Source organism: Equus caballus, chromosome 12, assembly GCF_041296265.1.
Source record: "Equus caballus isolate H_3958 breed thoroughbred chromosome 12, TB-T2T, whole genome shotgun sequence".
NCBI lineage: Eukaryota > Metazoa > Chordata > Mammalia > Perissodactyla > Equidae > Equus > Equus caballus.
In genome coordinates this window covers 43,273,244-43,298,761 of record NC_091695.1, presented here as the reverse complement: position 1 = coordinate 43,298,761, position 25,518 = coordinate 43,273,244, and the positions used below count along the sequence as shown (strand labels likewise).

General features: G+C 44.8%; 1 protein-coding gene across 4 annotated transcripts in view; it reads right to left on the bottom strand.

Moving 5' to 3' along the window:
• The window catches only part of PACS1 (phosphofurin acidic cluster sorting protein 1), a 132,589-nt gene that overhangs the window by 18,392 nt on the left and 88,679 nt on the right, over nucleotides 1-25,518 (bottom strand). For all 4 annotated transcript variants that reach the window (XM_001917268.6, XM_023654487.2, XM_070230203.1 and 1 more), the window contains exons 2-10: nucleotides 20,398-20,485; nucleotides 10,438-10,527; nucleotides 9,606-9,731; nucleotides 6,219-6,363; nucleotides 5,858-5,949; nucleotides 5,682-5,762; nucleotides 2,855-2,914; nucleotides 1,826-1,986; nucleotides 1,361-1,454 (exon numbers count right to left, since the gene is read on the bottom strand). In XM_001917268.6, the coding sequence (XP_001917303.2) occupies nucleotides 1,361-1,454; nucleotides 1,826-1,986; nucleotides 2,855-2,914; nucleotides 5,682-5,762; nucleotides 5,858-5,949; nucleotides 6,219-6,363; nucleotides 9,606-9,731; nucleotides 10,438-10,527; nucleotides 20,398-20,485 (937 nt within the window). The remainder of the gene's footprint in view (nucleotides 1-1,360; nucleotides 1,455-1,825; nucleotides 1,987-2,854; nucleotides 2,915-5,681; nucleotides 5,763-5,857; nucleotides 5,950-6,218; nucleotides 6,364-9,605; nucleotides 9,732-10,437; nucleotides 10,528-20,397; nucleotides 20,486-25,518) is intronic.

Sequence of the window (25,518 nt, the reverse complement as noted above, 5' to 3'; positions counted from 1 at the left end):
GTAGAGCCCTTGTACTGCACTCCTGGGACACTGGGAGACAGTCCTCCCTCGGCCAGGTCCCATCATCCCTTACATTTATATTTAAGATGGAATTGGGCTCCAGTGGCCAACGATCTGTCCACGTGGACAGTGGCGATTTAGCAGGGCCATTTGGCAGCCCCGTGAGAAAGAGCAGCTACGAGCCACATCCTAAACAGAATAGTAAAATGAGGCCTCCTTGGCTCCGGATCCCCTGAACCTGGGGGAAAGTTGCTGTGAGTGCAGCGTCTGCAAGAGCAGCCTGAGGTTTCTCTGTGGAGGGACTCCTGGTGCGGGCTGCAGTTTTCCCTTCCACATTTCCTCACTAATGCCGTGTCTGCCTCCCTTCTAGGGCTGGACTGCCAACTGCGCCTTAACCAGGAAGAGGGATTAGGTGGGAAACAGCCCCACCTGGTGGCAGCAGGCAGTAAGGCAGCCCCTGAGCTGCCCGAGGGTTTGCAGACACTTGGGGCAGGTGGCAGCGGTTCCACAGACAACAGCTCTTTTCAGCGGACAGAGTGCCTCACTCGCTTCATATAATTTCCCCACAATTAGTACCTACTTGGTGGGAGAGTTTTGTACTCCCTCTGTTAAAGTGGCAAGAATGGGAGGACTGAAAGGATTCAGTTTCTTTGATCTACAGAAAAGACATTGTGCTTTCAAGAGCAAACCATGAACTGCACTGAAATCACGCCCACTGTCTTCGTGCCTTTAGTGGTAAATGAGGGGAAGAACAGCTCCCCAGGGCCTGAGGCAGGCACAGCATCAGTCGGGCTCCCACTCTGACCCACTGCCGGGAGACAGCCTGCCCAAGTACGGTCAGAGCATGATGCAGGGGTGATGCTGGGCTCTCGGGGGGCCACGGTACACAGCTCCTTCTTCCTCTTGCTCACCAGGCAAAGTGGGAACCTGCTCACTAAATTCTCTGAGGGCACTCTATGAATGAAGCCTACGTACTGCCTCCTGAACAGAACTTGTGGGCTTCCTGCCCCTTTACACCTGTTCTGTCCCCAGCCTGAAACGCGCAATTGCTTATCCAGATACCACCCTCCCCGCTACCATGCAATGGACACTGAGGGAGAGGTTTTGAGGCACCAAGTGTTCTGGGATGGAAGGCTACAGGCCGTGCGGGAACAGGTCAAAAATAACACCCGAGCAGCCACAGCAACGCCCTCAGAGAACGAAGCTCCCATGTAGGACTGAGATGAGGACAACCAGATTGAAACAAGATGAGACCACTCTTCTGAGGTCCCCAGTGAGCCAAGAGCAGAGGGCCCAGAGTGTTAGGCCCCACACTCCCCTGGCCCCTCTCCCCGCCCCCATAGCCATTGGTCTTGCTCACAGGGCTGGTGGTGTCTTTGCCGAGGCTGCCCTTGCTGTTGAGGCTGCCAATCTCTGTCTGTGAGCTGGACTGCGACATCCCCTCAAAGAAGGGCCTGCGGTGGAGAAGCACAGCCAGGGTCAGTGCCCGCCCAGGCCCAGAACAGCAGCTCACGGAGAGCTGGGTGGAGCTGGTGTTCCAGAAAGATCAACGACCTGGGCTTCAAGGATGCCCGGTGAGGAAGGACACAGCAGAGGCTGGACAAGTAGGGGCCTGGGCCGAAGGACTTCAGCAGAGTCCTCTCAGGACTTTTGTCAGTAAGAGGCAAAAACAATGATTTTTATGCGGACAGCTGGAGGCTCAACGAGGATGAAGAACCAAGATGCCCTGGCGAGGGAGGGGACGTGAGGGAGGGGGCTAGGAGACGGCCAGGCCTAGCGAGGAGAGGTGCGGGGAGACGCTTGACAGAGCAGGTGTGGGACTCACTTGAGCTTGGGCTTCGGAGTGCTAAGGATGCTCTCTGTCTCCTCCATTTCAGGGCCACTGTCGCTGGGATTGTACATCTCCAGACTATCATACAGTTCATCCAAGTCCTCTTCCACCTCTCGTATCTGCTCCCGGGACACATGTTCCAGCCCAAAGCCAACCTGTGGGGGAAAAAATCTTTGAGTTTGGGGTTACCTCTATTAACAGTTATGGCAGACGTGCAACTTCTTCCTCCTGGACGGGGACCAACTGGCCTCCCGTACCAGTCCCCCTTAACGGACAAGCCATAGCTCTACACTCATCAGGCTGACCTTGATGTCCTTGCTGTGATCCAATCCTGAGAGTAGGGGTGCGGTGAGGCCACCTTCCCTCTCAGTACCTTCCTAACACTCCACACTACGGACCTGGCATCAGGAAGAAATGTGGAAGCACAGCTAACACACTTCTCCCAGAGAGCGGGCACAGAAGACCCGGGAGGCATGCCCCTGTGCAGGCTGGTCCTACCTTCCTCTACAGCCCACAGAGGGACAGAGAAATCTCTCTCGACAATTTCCATCTCCCTCCCTTTTTCAGTCCAGTGAGAGAGAAGCCTGTGAAAGCTGGCACCAGGCCTGCCAGAGCCCAGGAGGAGACTGCTCCTCCACGAACAGCCGGTTCTTGGTGTCTCAAGGGCTGACCACTGAGGACCCTCCCACCTCACAGGCTATTGCTCACAATGTTCCCCTGGGGATAGGAGGGAAAATTAAACAAGGAGAACTGGATTTGTTTCTGATACCCCATCCCAGAGGCTTATATTAACGATGGCTGCTATAACCATGCTACCCCTACTCTGAATCCCATGAAACCTTGGGTGCCACGTGTAAAGCCTTTCTTTCTCTTTTCAAGTAGTTTAAATCCCTTCTTTGCTGCCTTCTCACTTGGTGGGTCCCAGAATCTTGACTCCCAGGGGCAACGTAGAGTGCACCCCAGGAACGAGGGTGAAATTCCAGGAACTCTACTCACCATCGACCTTGGGAGTAAGGGCCATACCTCATCTGAAACTTTAAACCGCTTCAGGAGGGCCACGAACTTCTGTTTGATGTTCGGTTGCTGTAGGGAGAAAGTGAACAATAGTTCTCAAACAACACCCACTCGTGGACGTGATCAAGTCAAGTCAACAGAGAGTGATTGAGAGCCCACTTTTGTAAAGAACCGTGGGAGGACACAACGACGGGAAGGCGGTGTCCACCCTCTGGCACGTCACACTATCAGGGAAGCAGGCCCGTGCGTGCCTCATCCTGGGGCAGCTCCCAGTGCTGTGGGCGTAGATGGAAGGAGGAGGGCTCATCAACTCCTGGGCCCTCCACCACCACGTCCTGCTAACGCCCAAATGTGCATCTGCAGCTCACCCCTGTCTCTAGTCCTCCAGATCCATGGTGCAGACGGGTGACTTCCACCTGTATGTATACAGTGACCTCAAACTCAACATTTCCAAAACGGAACTTGTCATCTTCTCCTTGTATTCCCTATCTGGTTACTGATATCACCACTCCAGTCACCCGGGTCTGAACCTGGAGTCTCTCCCCTCCCTTCTCCCCAGAGCCCAGTGTTCGATAACTCCTACCCTCTTTTCCACCTGTAACACCACTGCTTTCGTCCAGGCCTTTCTCCTCACATCCCTCTGGGACCACGGACACCCCCACTCTCCCACTCCCAGTCAGTTTCCAGTCTTGTTCGCTCCAGAGTCCACAGTGATCACTCCAAATGCAAATCTCATCATGTCACTCCCCACTCATGTCGGCCGTCAGTGCCTGGAGAACAAAGCTTAAGTGTCAACTCTACGGCTGTCTGACGGCTGGGTCTGCCTGTCTCTAGCCTCATCTCACCATTCAACCCCCACACCCCATACTCAAACGGAAACTAACTGCTACAGTTCTGTGAAACGCCACATGCTGCAGTGCACCTCTGGGCCTTTAGACACGGTATCTTCTGCCTTGACTAAACATTCCCCTCGCATCCACTTGGTGAAGTTCTGTTTGTCCTTAGAAACCCATCTCTTAGCATCTCGTCCGTGAAGCACTCCTGGGGTTCCTGCTCAGAGTCAGTCACTTTCCCCTAGTGCCACTGCTGTCCCTTACACAAAGCTCCGTCTTCTAGCACCTATCCTACTGCGTTGTAGTCACTTGTTTAGACATGTCTGTGTCACTAGACACTGTGAGCTCCTTGACAGCATGGACTGGGCCCTTCCTAGCTCCATGTCTCCAACTCCAGGCACAGTGACTAGCTTGCGGCCCAAGTACTTCCTGACTGAATGACAGACTCACCATCTGGGGATGGAAGAGGCTAACTTGCAAGTAAGACGGAGCCAGGCCTTCAAGAAAGGGCAGGGCTTCCAAAGGTGGAAAGGGCATTCAGAGCAGAGAAAAAACACGTGAGCTCACAGTGACAGAGAAGCATAAGACGTACTCAGAGACCAGCACGTCAATGAGTGTATCTAGAACAAAGTGTTCTTGGTTGGGGGAGAAGAATGCATGTGTACAAAAGGAGACAGAAATTAAGGAACAATTACTGAGTCTCTGGAAATGCGACTGCAAAGTGTCTGCAGCTAATAAAAAAAGTCTTCAGGGGAGTGGATATTAATAGAAGCTCCGAACTCTGGTCATATAACTGAGTGAAGCTGTGGGGGAGATGACAGGAAGGGGTGATTCACAAAGCTCCAGGGGACACACTATGGGAAGAAGGTGGGGCCTCTCTGTGGTTACAGAGCAGGAAAAAGAAAAACTTAGTAGAAGGAGCTACAACAGAGGGTGGTCATCCAGCCTACCCCCCTGACCAGAGCACAATGGTGGTGAGGCATTTGGGGCTCTGGTGACACGCCTTACCTGGCTATTTTGGAGAGCCTGTCAAGGATTAGATACCTCAGGACAATGAAACAGTTCTCATGCTCTCTGGTCATTATTCAATGGGGGAAATCAAGGCCAGAGTCTTGAGGATTTACATTGAAGCCCCGTGATCCCTAAGGATGATTGGGGAGATGACAGCATTGTTTCATGGGAGAATGCCAGGCTCAGATACGACTCATCGGAAGGTCTGGCCTACATTTCTTTCCCTCCTGATGGTGACGGGACTCTCTGCTCTTGGGGTCCCGAGGCTAGCCCTGCACTAGAGAGTATCAGGATGTCTCCAGGGAAAAACGAAGCCGTGAATTTCTCTTCCAAAAAGCTCCTAGCACTTTTGACTCTCCCACACTTTGGCACAGGAACTCCAAAATCATTCAAAATTACCCCAAAAATTCAGGTACTAAGTGTCTCAGTCCAGAACTCTAATTTCACCAAAAATAGTGACTCTTGAGGAAATCTTATGCAGGGGACACAATCCAAAGGCATTTGGTCTCTAAGGTTATGGATCCATTCAGGCAGGAACTATATCTAATGTAATTAAACCTTAGCAAACCCACAGTTCCAAGTACTAGCCTATTATTTCTGGGTAAATTCAACAAATGATTAAAAATGGTAATATGCCAAGAGAGGACCAGATTTATCTACGCAGTGGATAGCACGTCATCTGAAGTAAGCACCTGGAGAGGGAAGGTAGGGTGTCTGAGGTGTTCTGTTCCCTGAGGAAGCATTATCTGTTCCGAAGGCTAAAACAAGGTTTTTCAACCTTTCTTCTATCCTGAGATAACCTGAAGAATATAACACAGCCCTATCGGTGACACTGGTTCTCTGTGACAGTGATTCTCAATTAGGTGGTGGCGGACATACACAGGGGTGTTATCAGAACCTTGAGGGCGGCCACGTGCAGAATTTAAAAAGCTTCCATCCTACCCCCAAATGGAAATTCTCAGCTAAACAGTCCCCAGACCTCTGTGGCTCACCCTGGTGATGGCAGAGGTGGAGGTGAGTTTCCTCCGGGTCTTCTTTACTTTGCGTAGATCCTCATCTTCATAGAACAGGTCCTAAGTGGGAGGGGGGAGAGAACGAGGTTGGGAAACCCCCGGAAGGTCTTGAATTCCTTCTCAGACACTTCCTGTGAGGGGCTGTGGGAAGTTACCTGCCCGTGCAATGGATCATCACTGCCTTCCTGTTCTGATGAGAAACTCTCCTCCTCTTCCTCAGAATAATTGTCAATATCAGGAGAACGATCTGGAAACAGACACCTTAGTAAGATAACTTCAAAATGGGAAGATCTGGCCTAAGAGACTTTGATCGGCTGGAATCATGGCTCTGCTCGGGCGAAACACGGCTGGAGCAGAGGAGAGGGCCCGGGCCATGGCAGGCTATGTTTCGTTTTCAGGGATCTCTAACTTCTCTTTCCTAGGAAGATTTTAGGCATTGCCTGGTTCAGCTCCGCCAGGATGGAGATCAGGTGACGAGCTCCCTCTTGACCTGCAGGGCCTCTGCATTCATCTTACCAGACAGCTTGGATTTGATTCCTTCATGGTCAATGGGCTGGCTGGAGAGGGAGTAGATCTTTATTTCTGCCACAGGCACAGAGACATCCTTCACGTTGCTGTGCAGGCCGAGCACCAGAGCGCCCTCGTTAGGATGCTGCATCACCTAGGATGACAGAGCGGCAGTGGAAACGCCTTACTACGGAGAGATCCACTGAGTTGTCCATTTTCATAAACCCAAAGAGATATGCATGCCAGTGGAAAGGGCATTCTGCTAATGCATTTTCTTTCTCATGACCTTCCAAATCCATGCCGACTGTTCTATCGCCTCCAAGGTCTTACTGTGAAACTGTCTCCAGAAGTGCCGGCCACGAGTCAGGCCACGCGTTTAAAGACGAAAATCAAGGCCTGAGATTGAAAACGACTGCTAATCTCTAGGACTCCATTTTAGTTTAAGGCCTTCACAGAGAAACTAGTTTGCCAGGCTAGGTGGGGCCGGCCTGCGGATGGTGGTCACCTGTGTGCCTGGCAATGAGGAAAAGGACCTACAGTGCATGAGAAAGCAGAAGGGCTTGACACAGCTGGCAAAACGCGGCATCCGCACTACTTCACTCCCGCCAGTCCCTCACACTGATACAAAACCAGAAGACGAGAGGAGGATGGGCTGGGACTATCTCACGTATGGCCACAAAATTTCCCCTATTTAATGTACTAAAGCACAGAAATGAGTTTTGAAACTGACTTGTGGCCCCTTTCTTTTTCCCCTTTGTCAGGACTGAGAGGATTTGCCTGACATATATGGGAAGTGCACAAATGAGCAAACGCACTGAGGATAATGGGAGCCTGGTTTCTAACTGATGGAGAAGGGAATTAGAAATATGGAAAGGGGAAGGCTAGAATAAGCCCAATGGTGCTGGATTGGAATTGACTGGATGTGAGCTCATGATCAGATAGATATAGATATGGAAACAGATATGATGTGTATGTATATATGAGTGCATATGCACACACACATATATACACACACACACGTACGTTTCCTAGCTCTGTCAGCTGAGAGGGAGTAGAAGCAATGAGACCCCAGTTGGAGAGTGAGCACTCCTAGTACCCACATCTTGGTTTCTAAATACCATTCTCCACTAAAACGAACCAGGGCTCTTAAGAGAACCAGTTCATTCCAAGGCTGCGTCAGGGGAAATACAAGATGAGCCTGTAATATTTTGTACCAGAAAGTAAAGAAGTATGTAAAGAGTGATAGGACATATCAAAAAGGATATAGGAACCAGTTTGAAGGGGCTCCCACTGGCCAAATTTGAGATAATTTGAACATCAAGCCAAAAAAATGACAGTAACAGATTAAACCCCACTGAATTAAACAGGAATCCATAGGTCCATAACTGATACAAATAAATGAATCAATTAGTAAGTAGGGAAGAAGGGAGAGCTCTGTCTTACAACCAAAAGCCAACTAACAAATATAGAAGGAATGGTGAGATTAGAAATTCACTGTGGACGGGGCCAGCGCAGTGGCCAAGTGGTTAAGTTTGTGTTCTCCTCTTCAGTGGCCTGGGGCTCACCAGTTTGGATCCTGGGCGCAGACAAGGCACTGCTCATCAAGCCATGCTGTGGCGGCGTCCCACACAGAGGAACTACAATGACTTACAACTAGGAAAAACGACTATGTAGTGGGGCTTCAAGGAGGGGGGAAAAAACAGAAGATTGGCAACAGATGTTAGTTCAGGGCCAATCTTCCTCACTAAAATAAAGAAAAGAAAAGAAAGGAAAAGAAACTCACTGTGTGGCAAGCATCAATCAGTGATTCAGCCCAAGAATCACAGATGCTAAAACTAGTTGGTGAAGATAGGAGGAGGAAAGTACTGTTATATAGTCTCAAAACATTTTCCTATAAAATATTTTTTCATTGGTAAGTACAAAATATTTACTAACTTTCTATTGGAAATCCTGGCAGACACCACCTTAACTAAGCAATGAAAGTCAACCTCACCCAGCGATGAAACAAATCAACGTGGAGTGCTGCCTATGTTGCACTGAGAAGAACATGGTATTACTTCTGTGGTAATTCTGCCAAAAATGTATAAGCTGAATCTAATCTTCAGAAAACATCGGACAAACCCAAACTGAGGAACATTCAATAAAGTGGTAACAGACCTGTACTCTTAAAAAATGTCAAAGGGGTCCCGCCCATGGCCTAGTGGTTAAGTTTGGCGCATTCCGCTTCAGTGGCCCAGCTTTGGTTCCTGGGAAGGGACATAGAGCACTTGTTGGTGGCCATGCTGTGGCGGCGACCCACAGACAAAATAGAAGAAGACTGGCATGGATGTTAGCTCAGGGCAGATCTTCTTCAAGCAAAAAGAGGAAGATTGGCAACAGATGTTAACTCAGGGTGAATCTTCCTCAGCAAAAAAAAAAAAAAAAAAAAAAGTCAAGAGCATGAAAGACAAGGAAAATCTGAGGGACTGTTGCAGATTGAAGGAGACTAAAGAGATATGACAACTAAATGCAAGACGTAATCCCAGATTCAATCGTGGGCCTGTAAAGACATCATGGAGACACTCGACACTTGGCACAGTCTGAATGGTGACTGAGGTCAGATGGTAATCTTACAGCAATGTTAACGTTCTGATCTTTTGGTGGCATGGTGCTTACATAGGAGAGTATTCTTTTTTTTTTTTTAAATTACGGACAGAAGGTTTCTTTTCTTTCTTTTTTTTAAAGATTGGCACCTGAGCTAACATCTGTTGCCAATCTGTTTTTTTTTTCTTCTTCTTCTCCCCAAAGCACCCCCCACCCCCACCCCTGTACACAGTTGTATATTCTAGCTGTGAGCGCCTCTGGTTGTGGCATGTGGGATGCTGACTGCACATGGCTGGATGAGCGGTGCCATGTCTGCACCCAGGATCTGAACCAGCAAAACCCTGGGCACCGAAGCGGAGCACGTGAACTTAACCACTTGGCCACAGGGCCAGCCCTGGAGAGTATTCTTATTTAGGAAATTAACATAGTGTAGTATTAATGTGTAATGGGGCATCATGTCTGCAACTTACTCTCAATGGTTCAGAAAAGAAAATAATATGCATGAAATCTAGAGACAGAGAAGGCAAGTGCGGTAACACATTAACACCGAAGAATCTGGGTGGAGGCATATGGGGACTCTTCATACTATTCTGACAACTTTTCCCTAAGTTTGAAAATTTTTTAAAAATTAAAGAAAAACTTTTTGTGAGGGAGAAAGTACTTGATAAAAAGAGGTATACCCTAAATTTCCAATAAAAGAATGAACTTGTAAAATAAAATAAAACAGACAGCCAGCAGGCTGGGAAAATCGTTTGCTGGGTTCAACTCTCTCAGGCTCTCTGACTTAAAGGCTGGAGACTGCGCTCCTCTCACCTCTGCCATGTTGATGAGGCCCACGGCCAGGGTCTTGTAGCCCAAGATGGTCCGGTTCTTGTAACGCTTTCTCCTTTGCAACATGATCTGCAGCTTGTTGGCATCTCTCTTCAGGAAATGAGGGTACTGCCGAGCATAAAACAGAGTCAAGCGTGGTCAATAAGCAACTGGGTCCATTGGTGGGCTCTAGTCCCGCTAGAGAATGCACAATCTTTCTGTCTTCACTGTCTCCTGTCTATTCAAGGAGGTGCTCAGGGGGTGAAGGGAATATCCTTAAGTTGCTGCTGAGGGTGTGATTCGGCTCGGTGCTTGGCTTCCGCTCTCCAGCTCTGTGGTCCACACACGTTCAGAAAGCTGCCTCTTTCCTTGCCATGTGATCTAGTGTTTCCTCCATGTGCTTCAATTTGGGCTTCTGGGATTATGATGAGAGACAGACATACTAGAAGGATAAGGAGGAGAAGGGAAGGGATGGAGATCACAATACGGGGGCAAAATGAGACTGAAGGGGCGCACTCTGCTGGAGTGTGTGCTGTGCATTCCTAAAGAGAGATGACGGGGCTGAGCGTGGTAGGACGGGTGGGGCCAACAGCCTTATCAAAGGAAATGGGAAAGAAGAATGAGAAGTGATGCACTTTTCAGCATCCTACCTGGGTCTCAGCCTCCTGACTGTGGCTTGCTGTGTGATTGCTCTGGCCCTCCAGGCTGGGCATCAAAGCTGTGGGTGACTTTACTTTATTCCTGCTATGGCTAATTCACTGGGCTGAATTCACCGGGTGACTTTAGTTCACTGGGCTATGGCATCTGAGCCACCTGAGACTGAGGAGACTCTCACCTGAAGGGAGAAGGTCAACTGGAGCTCTGTTTCCACCAGGCCACTAGCTGGAAGGATGATTTCGTTGGAGCGAAGAATTCTTTTGGAACCCTGAAACCAAGAAAAAAATAAGTCAAAACTGTGTCACCAAAAATCAGACCAAGGGAAATGCTATGTCTGCAAACAACTTTTAAACTCTACAAATATCCCTACCAGTCCAAATATTTCATCAGTCTTTGTCATACTTGTTAGAATTAAGCCACCACCATAGATATGATTTTGTATGTTTAATGCTGCATGTTTATAAAGGGTTTTCATGTAAAAATGATTTGTTTTTGCATTTGAGTTCTCCCAATTGTCCTGAGGATGAAGCAGGGAGGTATCAGCACCCCAAGGGGTGGAAACACGGCCCCAGGCTCAGCCCAGCCTCCCTTTTCCTCTGTAATGACACTTCAGCTGCACTGTCTTGCCTTTGGGTCTTCTCACACGCTTTTTGTCTCCTCTTGGGTGCTCCTTCACGCTTCGGTACACAGCTAACCAATTGCCCTTCCGGTCTCAGTTTAGATATAACTTTTTTTCCAGGAACCTTTCCTTTCAGCCCCTTCCTTTTCAACCTAACACTGGGTTAGACACCCCAATGTTTTCAGCTCTTAAGAAAATAAAGTTGGGCTAAACTATTCCTAAACTGTAAGAAGAGATCAGCCTGAGGAGTGCCAGTAAATTTGTATAAACTACTTTCTCTAAAAAATTGAGCCGTAATGCATCACTTCTCATTCTTCTTTCCCATTTCCTTTGATAAGGCTGTGGTGAAGTGCCCAGATCTCCAGGACACAGATGGATGAACTGAGAATGCAGACACCGTGTGACCCACATCTGTATCAAGACGTAGAACATTTCTATCACTCCAGAAAAATCCCTTGTGATGTCTCCCGGTCATTCCTGCACCACTCTCAGAGGCAAGCACTATTGTGTTTTCTTTCACCACAGATCCGTTTTGTCTGTTCTAAAATTCCATAAAAACGGAATCATACCATATGTACCACTTCAGTTGGGCTTCTTTTGCCCAACATAACGTGGCTGAGGTTCATACAGGTTGTCGCATGTATCAATAGTTCATTCCTGCTGAGTAGAATTCTATTCTGTGAATATACCACACTTTGTTTACCCATTCTGTTGCTAAACATTCACATTTGGGTCATTTCTAGTTTTTGGCCATTATGGCTAAAGCTGTCATCCTTGTACAAGTCTGGGTGAACGTATGTTTTGCTTTTTCTTAGGCAAAGACCTAGGAGAGGAATTGCTGGGTCTTAGGGTAGACAAATGTTTAACTTTATGAGAAACTGTTAGACCGACTTCCAAAGTGTTGGTACCGCTTTCCATCCCAGCAGCCGTGTACGGGAGCCCCAGTTGCTCCACATCTTCCCCAGCACTTGGCGGGGTCAGCCCTGGACTCATGGATGCTAATGGGTACGTGCAGTGGAACATCAGTATGGCTGCAATTTGCATTTCCCTGACCACTAATAACAGTGAGCACCTTTTTATCAGTTTATTGGTCATTTTAAAATTTCCACTTATTAAGTGCCTGACCAAACTTTTTTGGCCAGGTTATCTTGTTACTGAGTTGTGAGAGTTTTTTTATTTATACAAGTCATGTCAGATATATGTGTTGTAAATATTTTCTTGCCTATTCATTTTCTTAATGGCGTCTTTTGATGAGGTATTTAATTTTGATCAGGTCAACATTATTATTTCTTTTATAGTTACTGCGTTCTGGGTACTATCTAGGATATCTGTGCCTACTCCAAGGTTGTGCGGATATTCTGTTATGTTTTCCTTTAGAAATTTTAATTTTCACATTTAGGCTTCTTATACATTTCTAATTTCTGTTTTTATAAAGTGCAAATTTGTTTGATGCAGAAGGAAAATCTCCTAAATACAACATTTCACAATGGCTTTGTAATTAGAATAACATTGTATTATACCAATTAAAAGTAATAAAGGAAACTTTGCCTCATCTGTTAGATAACGCTTTTTGTAGTAAGCTCTATTACAAACAAAAATCTTGACAAAGTTTTCACCTGACTCTATTTGGGCTCTCTTGATTTAAGAAATCTCTATAAAATGAATCTCAGAAATGCTGGGAGAGTCTAAAATGTGGTTTATTTCCAGCAGTTATATATACCAGGGGGTAGGAGACATTGGCAATATTTAGAGATATTTTTGGTTGTTACAAGTGGTGTGGGTGTGAGAGATTTCTAGAGGGCAGAGGCCAGGGTTGTTGCTGACCATCCTATGACGCACAGGACACACTCCACAACAGAATGATCTGGCCCCAAATGTCAACAGGGCCGCTGTTGAGAAATGCTGCTCTGAAACCTGACCCCCCCGAAGACACTGCTTTCTGGGGAGCCCTCTCAAATGGTGCTACTTCTCTCCTACAACCCACAGCCACTGGGCTTGGAGGTGGGACAGGTGTCCTCTCATCACCAGGTCTAGAATATTCTCCCTTCCACCTCCTTAAAACTCCCCATTTTGAAGAGATGTCATCAGTTTATATTATCCTCTCTTTCTTGCTGCTGTTGTCATCTGTAACTGCCAGTCATTCCTGCTCATTTCTTGACTTTAGCTCCTCACTCACTGTTTCTCTCCCCAACACTACTCCAGTCATACACTCTTTCCAACATCCTGGCCTCTAAATCCCAGAATTCCTCTCTTCCAGTGATCTTGTCGTCACACTTGTCTTAGCCACTCACACGATTGTACTTTGGACCTCATCATTACCAACAATTACAACCAACACCTAATCTCAGCTTCAAACATCCTACTCTCTGATTACGCCTCCTATCTTCCCAGCTCGTTCTCTCTGGTTTGCCAACAATCATATAATCCTTCAAAGCCACCAGCGCCTACAATCCAGGGATCTGCTCATTGGTTCACTCTTCCTCTCACCCCTTGCCATCCCCTTTCCTCCTTACCCAGCTTACATGCCATAATCAATCTTGATAAACACGTCCTTGCATCCACCCTTAACTCCTCTGCCCTGCTACTGTTCCGCCATACTCACTTGGTAAATTACAACCCTTTTAAATCCACCTGCCCTGGGTGAACATGCCCGGAGAGAATCTCAGTCAGGCTAACTGTTCTGACTTTAAATTTATGACCTCAGATCTTAAGCGGGCCTGCAATGCTGCCTGGCAATCATACTATGCTTTCCCAAGTTCTTTCACTGTCCCACTCTATTAGATGATGGTTTCACATCTTCTCGTTTTTCCCCAAACCTCCAACATCAGCTTACCCCTCCCCTCACTCTAAGCTGATAACATTGATTCCTACTTGCTGAGAAAATTGAAGCAATACGAAAAGAGGTCCCACAACTCCCACCACACTTACTTATTTACCACATTTGTACCATCCCCTCTTTCCTCCTGTTACACAGATGAACCGCCCTGCTCTCATCCAAATCAACCACTTAGGCACCAGATCTCATCCCTTCTCACCCAGAAAGATGCTGTTCTGGCCATTCTTTCCTTTCCTACATAAGGGATCATTTCTCCAAATGGATCTCTACTACAAATGGATCATTTCCATTAGCAAACATGCTATTATTCCTCTCATTTAAAAAAATCAGGGGCCAGCCTGGTGGAGCAGAGGTTAAGTTCACACACTCTGCTTTGGTAGCCCAGGGTTCGCAGGTTCAGATTCTGGCTGCAGACCCAGCACCACTCGTCAAGCCACGGTGTTGCCAGCGTCCCACACAAAACAGAGGAAGATTGGCACAGGTGTTAGCTCAGTGACAACCTTTCTCTCTCTCTCACACACACACAGACAAAACCCAAAAAACTTCTCCTGTCCCCACATGACCTGCTGGTTACCACCCCATATCTCGTCTTCCCTTTATAGCAAACTCAAGAGTTGCCTATTGTTGCTCTCTTGAAGTTTTCTCTCATTTTCTCTTAAATGCATTCCAGTCAGCCTTCCTATCTCCACCATTCCACCAAAACTGCCATTGACAAGGTCTTAAATAACCTCGACTTTGAGGAATCTGATGATCTGTTCCCATCTTCCCTGACTCATCTGCAGCTTTGACAGAGCTGATCACTCTCTACTTCCATCAACATCTCCTTCATTTGGCTCCCAGAACACCACACTCTCATGGATCTCCTCTTACCCTCCAGCTGCTTTCTTGGTCTCCATTCCAGGTCCTTTCTCTCCTCCCAACTTCCTAATGTTGGAGTGCCTGGGGTCGCAATCCTTAGACCTGCTCTCATCTCTATATTCATTCACTACACTCCTGGTTATCTCATCCAACCTTATGGTCTCAAATATGTTGATGACTCTCCAATTTCTCTCTACCTTAGACCTCTCTCCTGAACTCTAAACTCATATATTCAACAACTCCTCTTGAATGTTTAATAGGCATCTCAAATACAATACAATAAGCTGAATTTTGGATCTTTCCCTCCAAACGTGCTTCACCCACAGTCTTCCCCATCTCACTTAATTCCACCCTACCTGTTGCTTAAGCCAAAACTCTGGCACCACCCTCATCTCTTGCCAGAATCAGTGTTGTAGCCTATTAACTAACTGGTCTTCCTAATTCCTCTTTCCTGCCTACAGTCTATTCTCCACACAACAGCCAGAGTGATTCTATCATGTCTCTGTTCAAAATTCTCCAATTCACGCAGAATGAAAGCCAGAGACCTTAAATTAGCTACGCACATCCCGCCTCCCCACCTCTTTGACCTCTTCTCCTCCTCCACTCCTCTCCAGCCTCACTGGCCTCCCCTCCTTCCTCCTGATTCTGTCACACGTGCCAGACACGTTCCCGCCTGAGGGCCTTGCCTTGGCTTTTCCTTCCGCCTGGAACGCTCTTCCTCCAGATATTTGCATGACTCCCTCCCTCGCCTCCTTCAAAGTCTTTTTTTTTTTTTTTAAAGATTTTATTTTTCCTTTTTCTCCCAAAGCCCCCCGGTACATAGCTATATATTTTTAGTTATGAGTCCTTCTAGTTGTGGCATGCGGCATGCCGCCTCAGCGTGGCTTAATGAGCGGTACCACATCCGCGCCCAGGATCCGAACGGGCAAAACCCTGTCGAAGCAGAGCTTGCGAACTTAACCACTCAGCCACTAGGTCGGCCCCCCTTCAAAGTCTTTGTGTAAACGTCATCTTCTCAATAAGGCCTACCCTGACCACCACATACAATTTATAACTTCCTCCACATCTGGCATGCTCCAATCTCTTTATCTTATTTTATTTATTTCCCCATAGGACATGTCACCTTCCAATAGCAGCAGCCCTCATTATTTGAACTCTCACTATCCAAATATGTGCTATAGATATCTGTAAACTTTCTGTCCCAACTGCACTGTCTGCATTGCAAGCTTGTTAAGACGAATCTGCATGTGCAGGTAACGGGATGCACACATTTCAGTGCAGTCCCGGGGCCACAGCTGGTTCATTCTTTAAGGCATGGTGCATTACTGTTCTCATCTTTCCCTCCCTTCTCCAAAGATTTAGCCCTTCACGGTCCCAGTATTTGCCTCTTCCAAGTGCCTGGGGCACTACCAACTTGGGTCCAATTTCAAAACGATCTTTGGTCTCTTTACATATCATTTTTAATCTCTATGACAGTATATCTTCATTTGCAGTATAGAAGCAAAACAATTTATATCTGATACTACAGTATCATTACTCACAGCACACAAAAATATTCATTAATGAGTATTAATGCATGAAAAATTAGGTTACTGGTGTTTTAAATGTCTCTTTTTTAAATAAAAAATTCTTGATGGATTGTCACATACATATTTAAGAGTGCTGTAGTGATATTTGAGGAAATAAGCTGAGGTTGTGGATGTCTGAGAATGGATTGTTATTTCGCCCATTTAAATAATGGGAGATAGGCTTCTGCCATCTAACAAGTTTTCAAGAATGAGTTAGATTTCAAGGAAAACTTGTATATAATTTTCTTATCTATTATGTTTATTATCTCTTTCCTACTACTACATTGATTCTTAAACTTTTCAATCTCAGGATCTTTTTACACTCTTAAAAATTACTGAAGATCTCCCAATTTTTTGTTTACGTAGGTGATTCTATCAATATTTACCATATTAGGAATGAAAACTGAGATTTTAAAAATATGTATTAATGCATTTAAAAATAACCATAATAAACTTATGTGTTTACATAAAAATACTTTCTATGAAAAATATCCTTTTCCAAAACAAAAACAATTTAGTAAGAAGATGGCACAGTTTTTTTTATAACAGCTTTATTGGGATATAATTCAAACACCATACAATTCACCAATTTAAAGCGTACAGTTCAATGGCTTTTAGTATATTCAGAGTTGTGCAACTATCAACACAATCAATTTTAGAAGATTTTCATCACGCCAAAGAGAAACCCCATATTCTTTAGCTGTCACCCTACCAAACTCCCAGTCACCTCACCTCCAGCCCTAGGCAGCCACTCATTTACTCTCTGACTGTACAGATTTGCCTGTTCTGGACATTTCACATAAATGAAATCTTTTGTGATTGGCTCCTTTCATTTAGCATAATGTTTTCAAGATTCACCAATGTTGTAGCATAGATGTATTTTATCCTTTTTATTAACAAATAATACTCCACTGTATGGATATACTACTTTTTATTTATTCATTCATCAGTCAATGGACTCGAGTTGTTTCCACTTTTTAGCTATTAAGCTCCCAAGAACAGTGTGTGCAAAACTTTGTGTGGACATATTTTCATGTCTCTTGGGTAATATTTAGAGTGGAACTGCTGGGTCATATGGTAACTCTATGTTTAATCTTTTGCCAGCCTGTTTTCCAAAGCGGCTGCACCATTTTGCACCCCCGTCAGCAGTGTATGAGGGAGACGGGATACATTCACATTTCTGCAGATCTCTTTAATGTCTGGCTTAATAGGAGACAGCTGGATTCTCATACCTGTTTCTGTATTCAGTATGCTGCAAAATACTCTTTTGGTTGGGTACATGAAAAAAATCCAAACTCAAAGAGATATGAAGTTAGAAAAAGGAGGAGCTTTTTAACAGCCTTTTCAGATAATTGTCAAATATTCTTCTCCGATACTACACCAAAACTCTACAAGTGGTAGTCTCTTAAAGGTTAGTAAGTCAGCAAAGTAGAATTTGAAACCATCTCAATAAGGCTTTTATACTCTGTTATATATTAAAATCCAATCAATTAACAAAACAAGGACATCGGTGGAAAAACTGGCAAATCTGAACAAAGTCTGTAATTTAGTTAACAGCACAGTACCAATGATAATTTCCCAGTTTTGATAAACGTCCCATGGTTAAGAAAGATGTTAACACCGGGAGAAACTTGGTGAGGGGTATACGGAAACTCTACATGCTACTCCTGCATCTCTTCTGTAAATTTAAAATTATTGCAAAATAAAAAGCTAAAAATAAAATCCAATCCATTGTTCTACTTAGTTCTTTGAATGAATTTGCCCAGCATAATTCTGTAGCCTCACGCATTGGTCATTTGGAAAATATTGGTTCACTAAGTTAGTCAAATCTTTCAAATGTTACACATTTCGTTATACAGTAAAAACAATCCTAATCGTTACTATCACCACCGATCTCTTCAGTTAAAGTCTTTAGGAATTGGAAAGCTGTTAAGCTTACAGGGACAGAGATAAGTTTTCCAAAATTCTAATTTTCACTGGAAAGCTCAAATTTTATTTCTAATTGGCCAAAGATATTCTCAGTTGTTTCCCTTGAAGTGACATGCTCACACATTCATTTTCAAGAAAATAGCTGAGTCTGAATAACAAGTTTGTCTGTAAGTCCTTCTTTCAAGTAAAAATGGTGTTCCATGAAAAAAGCAGCTACTTTAATGCACAACTCACTCGCAAAGCGCTCGTCCTCGAGACAGCAGTATCCTTCGCTAGGAAGAAGTGCTTTATGCAAATTTCCCATCTCATCACACAGAATATTAAAAAGACAAGTACTCCAGGGCTTACTGTATCCAGAGACACAATAAGTTAACGATTTTTACTGCTTCTTCAAGGACACTCTTAAGCAAAACTGGCTTTTTCCTTTTTCCTTTGAGTCTGTAAACAATATAATGACTACTGGTACATTCTGTGCAACTGCCTTGATTTGTGCTAAGGACCAGCTGTTCTCTCCACCACCGCTCTTGTGCCTTCAACGCAAATGTCAACACGGTGGAAAGGGCAAATAATGCTACCATGCTATCTTGAAAACCACTGTGACCTCATGTATCCCCTGAAAGGGTCTTAGGGAGCCCAGGGTCTGCAGACCTCATTTTGAGAACTGCTGCTCTACTGGCCTGGAAAGATCCTTAAAGGCAGGGATTTTGGTCTGTCTTGTTCCCGGTTGTATCCCCTGTGCCTAGAACAATATATAATAGGTGTTCAATAAATATTTATTGTGTGAGTGAATAAATAAGTGTCTGGATAAACCAATATGAGAACATCTGTAATTACTTTCAGCTGCTTGGAAACAAAGCAATAAAAAATTCAGGATATTTGTAGTTTTGGGTATAATTTTAAATTTTAAAGAATATTAAATATTTAATCAGGAAATAAAAGAAATTATTTCTTTTGGCAAAGGCATTTAACTGTGGGGACGGCAAAAGTGGCAGGGAACTTTCAAAGCCACACCAACAGTGTTTGCCTTGGAAAGCAACAGCTTTTAGCATAGGAAACAATTCCTGAAAACTGGAACACTGCCTGTGACCTAGAAACAGGGTGCAAAGTCAGGAAAGGAGAAAAAGACACTGAGAGTTTCCACTTGCACATCACTGTCCCACACTTGTTTTTTCAACCCATAGTGTCTGGCGACGTTTTACAGAATTGGGAGGAATTATGCACAAAGGATGAACACGGAGTTAGAATACAAGATGGGACACACAGGAATTCATAAGGAGTAAATAAAATGTTTTAATTTGGGGGACTAAATTGAGATAATGAGACCTGAGGACCTCAACACATAGTTCCCACACTGTGAGTGCTATAGACGTCGATTTTAATGAACGCAATATTAGCGCAATAAATTGCTGCATTATAGGTGATCTAGCTAATAAAATATTCTGGTTAGTAGGGAGTTACCATATAGATCACAATTTTTCAGCGAGTACGAATTCAGTAAGCACACTGTTCTTAAACTGAAGAATGCCATCGTTATTTAATGACTCCGGAAGCACTTCAGAATCTCAGTGAGCTCCAGGGAGTCTCATTAGAGAGGAGCAATCAGTTAAGGAAGGTCTGGTAATGAAGTTTGATGACTTCACAAATTACTGACTCTAGTTTCTAGTCCTACTTCTGCCACTTGGTAATTAGCTGGCAACGGGTAAATTCCTTAACCTTTCTGTAGTTCAGTTTCTCCCTTCTTTCCTGAAATTCAGGAATGCTTAGAATATGAATGTTTGTGAAATATTTCGGGTCCCTTGAAGGTACTGACTTAAGCATAAGGAATTAAATCTGGGGATTACTCAGGAGATAAAATATCCAAGTAAATTATACATTGCCAAGTCTGAAATAATAATCTGTAAGTTTCTTCTACCCTATAGAAAACGTCAAAAGTGCTTCCCCAACCCATGCGCCTGTTTGGACCTAGAAATCCTGGGGACAAGACTGAAACTGACACTACCTGCCTAGTAATTTCTGAACAATTTACTAAACACTTTAGCATCCACATCACTTGATCTTCATACTAATCCTGTTAGATAGGCAGGGGAGGAAGAACCATTTTTTAAAATTTTAGACAAACAGACTAAGGTTTAAAGCAACTGAGCGCTAAGAGGCAGAACTGGAACACTGTAGGTCTCACGGGCGCCATCATCCTTCTACTATTGTACTTGCTTTGCTGAGTGAAAGAAGAGAGAGGTGGCCCCCCATTGATATTTCTGAAGCCCCAACAGTGGGCAAATCATTACCCAGCTTTCTGGGACCCTGAACAAACCATCCTGCTCAACTCACCTGTAGCTTCACGGCAATGACCACTGAGTTAAGGTCCTTGTCCATTTCTTTTAGCATGACCAGTTTCTTCAGGGTCAAGCTGAACAGCCTAGAAAAATTTAGAGAAAGAAGATTTGGTCAAATGTAAGGAATTGATGAGAAGAAAATTTATGAGACATTCTCTTGGGGGAAATGCTGCTTTATCTAAAGTAAGAACGTTAGAATGCCATTCTCAGGCCAAACCGTGTCGCCTCCTTCAGTAAAAGAGCATCCCTTTTAGTTAACTGTTGTACTTGAAGGGTAAAAAAAGGAATTATTCCATGAACCTCTGTGGATGTCCCTTTATCTCAAGCCAAACCAAGATGCCTTTTCACTCCTAACATGTGGGAACAATCTCTGAGGGGGGAACAGACTAAGGGAGGGGTACAGATGTTTATTTTGCTTACCCAGCTCCTCTTCCACCTTACATGTAACCACACCTGAAGCATTTACATGTAAATCTCCAGCAACAAGGAGATAATCTACACAAACAAAACAGATACCATTTGGCAGGAAGTGACTTCAATAGCCACAAATTCGATTTCAGCTGAACTTTGCTTCAAGTACGCAGAACATCTTCAGTGCCACGATGAGGAAACTGCCCTTAACTGAAAGTGACAGGACTGTGCCCCGCTCTGGAGTCTCAGCATCTCTAATCCGACTCTAATCTCCAAGGCGGGGCGACCCTGGACTTCTAGCAGGTGCCGGGAGAGAAACCCCGGATGCTGCTCTTCCACCTCCATTTGGAGTGGTTCAAGTTCTTAAAAGACTCTTTCCCTTGGGGAGCTTCTGGAGAACGGGGAGTCATCCAAGAGAGCGTGCTGACCAGAGTGACAGCAAGTCCTGAGAATTAGATTCCATCTCACAGGCGTTTGCTCTTCAGTGCTGTAGCTCTCTGCCCCCGCGTTTACTTCTGACTGCTCTCTCTGCACTCCTTCCTCATACTCTCAGCTTCAGTTGTACTGAATTTCTTTTCTTTTGAGGAAGGTTAGCCCTGAGCTAACTACTGCCAATCCTTTTCTTTTTGCTGAGGAAGACTGGCCCTGAGCTAACATCCATGCCCATCTTCCTCTACTTTATACGTGGGACGCCTACGACAGCATGGCTTTTGCCAGGTGGTGCCATGTCTGCACCCGGGATCCAAATCGGCGAACCCCGGGCCGCCGAGAAGTGGAACGTGCGAACTTAACCGCTGCACCTCCGGGCTGGCCCCTACTCTCACCACTTTTATGTATTATACTAGAGGTTCTTTTTTTTGAGGAAGATCAATCCTGAGCTAACATCCGCCAATAATCCTTCTGTTTTTGCTGAGGAAGATTGGCCCTGAGCTAACATCTGCCAACAATCCTTCCGTTTTTGCTGAGGAAGATTGGCCCTGAGCTAACATCTGTGCCCATCTTCCTCTATTTTATATGTGAGACCCTTGCCATGGCATGGCCTCATGAATGGTATGTAACAAGTCCACGCCTGGGATCCAAACCAGCAAACCCTGGGCTGCCAAAGCGGAGTGCGAGAGCTTAACCGCTGTGCCACAGGGCTGGCCCCCTAGAAGTTCTAACTGGTGCAAGAAGGCAAGAAAGAGAAATAAAAAGTATCCAGATTGGAATGAAATAGAACTGTCTTTATTTTCAGATGTATAATCATCTATGTAAAAAATCTGATGGAATCTTAAAAAAAACCTACTAGAATAGGCTCACAGGCCAGGGGAGGAACTTCAATGGCGTCAGCCAGGGCCAGTGTCAGCATGCCTGGACTGGGTGACAGCACCAGCCACCACCAATGTCTCAGTCTCCGGAGAGGTCCCTCCTCTCACCGAGATGCACCCGGAGCCTACCAGGGCCTGTCCTATGCCAGACACTCTGAATACTGTGAGTACAGCAGGGGAGAAAACAAGACAAGCCCTCTTCTTTATGATGCTTCTTTCTGGCTGATCAAGAAATTATCCCACGTGAAGATGCCCCTCCCACGGAGAAACTGTGGGGTACTAGTGGACCCCATGCCAAAATGTCTACAAAGAAGGCTGCCAAAAATTCTTTCCCTCACCACACACACACACGATGCTCCTTCATCAGATGCTGGGATTTCCCCCCTTTTTCTGGATCTTGTGATTTGCTTTGACCAATAGAATGTGGCAGAAGTAAAGCTGTGCCAGTCCGGACTGTGCCCTTAGGAGGCATGGCATGTTCACTGTTCCTTCTCTTCGAGCCCTGAATCACCACATCAAGAAGTCCAGGGCCCGCCCCGTGGCTGAGTGGTTAAGTTCGCGCGCTCTGCTGCAGGCGGCCCAGTGTTTCGTCGGTTCGAATCCTGGGCACCGACATGGTACCGCTCATCAAGCCACGCTGAGGCGGCATTCCACATGCCACAACTAGAAGGATCCACAACTAAGAATATACAACTATGTACCGGGAGGCTTTGGGGAGAAAAAGGAAAAAAATAAAAATTTTTTTTAAAAAAGTCCAGAACCTTTCTAGTCATGGCAAGTGAATCTGAGTCATTTCCCAGTTGTTAGCTGTTATAGTCATCCCATCAGACATTTGAGTGAACTCATCTTGGATCTTCCAGCCCATTCTACCGCCCCAGCAAACACCACATGAAGGACAAATGAATCTGACCCTGGTGAATCTATTCCATTTACCTGATGCCCAGAATCAAGAGCAATAAAGTGGTTGTTGCCAAAAACACAAAACAAAACAAAAAACAAAAAACAAAACCTAGAATAATAAGTGAGTTTAGAAAAGCTGCAGAATACAAGATCAATAGACAAAAATCAATGGTATTTCTATATACTAGCAACGAATAATTGAAAATTGGAACTTAAAATATATAATTCACAACAGCATCAAAAAATATGAAATACATAGGGGTAAATCTGACAAAAAATGTACAAGATGTGCACACTGAAAATTATAAAACACTGCTGAGAGAAATTAAAGAAGACCAAAATAGAGAGATATACACTGTTCATGAGTTGAATATCTATATGCAAAAAAAGGAGTTTCAATTCATATCTTGTATTGTCTAAAGTAATCAATTCAAAATGGATTACAAATCTAAATGTAAAACATAAAATTATAAAACTCTGGGGGGCCGGCCCCGAGGCCGAGTGGTTAAGTTTGCACACTCCGCTTCGGCAGCCTAGGGTTTTGCCGGTTTGGATCCTGGGCGCAGACATGGTACTGCTCATCAGGCCATGCTGAGGAGGCATCCCACATGTCACAACTAGAAGGACCCACAACTAAAATATACAACGATGTACTGGGGGGATTTGGGGAGAAAAAGCAGGAAAAAAAAAAAAAAGATTGGCAACAGTTGTTAGCTCAGGCACCAATCTCAAAAAAAAAAAAAAAAAATTCTAAGGAAAAAAACAGGAGAAAATACTTGGGAACTTGGGTTAGGGAAAGATTTCTTAGCTATGACACCAAAGAACAATCTCTAAAAGAAAAAAATTGATAAAAATGTACTTCATCAAAATGAATAACTTCTGCCCTGCCCTTTGAAAGATGCTGTTAAGAGAATGAAAAGCGGGCTGGCCTGGTGGCACAGTGGTTAAGTTCGCACGTTCTGCATCGGCGGCACGGGGTTTGCTGGTTCGGATCCCGGGTTTGGACATGGCACCGCTTGGCAAAAGCCATGCTGTGGTAGGCTTCCCACATATAAAGGAGAAGAAGATGGGCACAGATGTTAGCTCAGGGCCAGTCTTCCTCAGCAAAAAGAGGAGGATTGGCAGCAGTTAGCTCAGGGCTAATCTTCCCTAAAAAAAAAAAAGAGAGAGAGAATGGAAAGATGTTTTGTAATTGCAGAAGAATCCAACACAGCGGGTGGGTGGGAAGTGGCAATTACAAAAGGGTACTTTTGGCGTGATGGATATGTTCATTATCTTAATGCGGTGACGGTTTCACAAGCGTGTATATTTATGTCAAAATCTGTCAAATTACATACTTTAAATATGTGCAGTTTATTGTATGTCAATTATACTTCAATAAAACTTTTTGGGTTTTTTTTTAAAGATTTTTATTTTAATTTTTTCCTTTTTCTCCCCAAAGCTCCCCAGTACATAGTTGTGTATTCTAGTTCTGCTGTGTGGGACGCCGCCTCAGCGTGGCCTGATGAGCAGTGCTAGGTCCGAGCCCAGGATCCGAACCGGTGAAACCCTGGGCCACCGCAGCGGAGTGTGCAAACTTAACCACTTGGCCTCGGGGCCGGCCCCTGTTTTTTTTTAAAGGAAGGTTCTACCCAGTGTGCCAGAGTTTGCTAATTATTTACCCAACATCTATTTTCCCCTTCCTACTTAATAAGAGAACACCAATTTTTAGCTGAGTGTGTTGCTTCCTGAAATAAAAGAGCATGCTTTCCAGCTTCCTTTGCAGCTGGGTGAGATTGCATGCCTAAAATCCGGCCAATGTGTAAGTGGATATATTAGGTAGGACTTGCAGGAAGATTTTTTTAAAGGGAGCAGACTCACCTGATATGTCCCTGATGACACCATGTGAGCTGCTGTATAAGCGCTTGATTTTTAATTTTTTATGTGAGAAAGAAACTGTTATCTTATGTAAATCTCTTATTTTGTGGTTTTTTTCTTGGTGTGAGGACTTTAGTCACCAGCTCCCAAATACTTTTAAGAGAACTGGCTGAACTCTTTCCAAAGTCCACTTTAAAGGGCAATGCCCTACCAGGAAATCCTGGCTCTCATCTTTATGGAAGGAAGGGAAGATATCTCACAAAAACAGTTGGAATCCAAAGGGCTTACAAAGCAGGACCCCAGGTTATCTGGTTCAAAAATAATCTTCCTCTCTACAAAGGCATTTTGAAAATATACTGATAACAGGAATTGTTTATTGTCATTTTTAAAGACTCTATTTGGAAATCTTAGCCAAATCCATCAACAAAAAACCAGAAAAACATCAAATCAGGTCCCGATTACTCAAAGTGGTTCTTCCCTCCGCGTCTTGGTCTTCTCCTGATCCTACCCCTTACTTTCTTTGTTGGGTGACCTTTGGCAACCTCTGTGACTCAGTTTTCTCACAGAAAATGAAGATAACAACAGTTCCCTACTTCACAACATGTTGACACGAATAATCCATAATCAATCTATAAATCAAA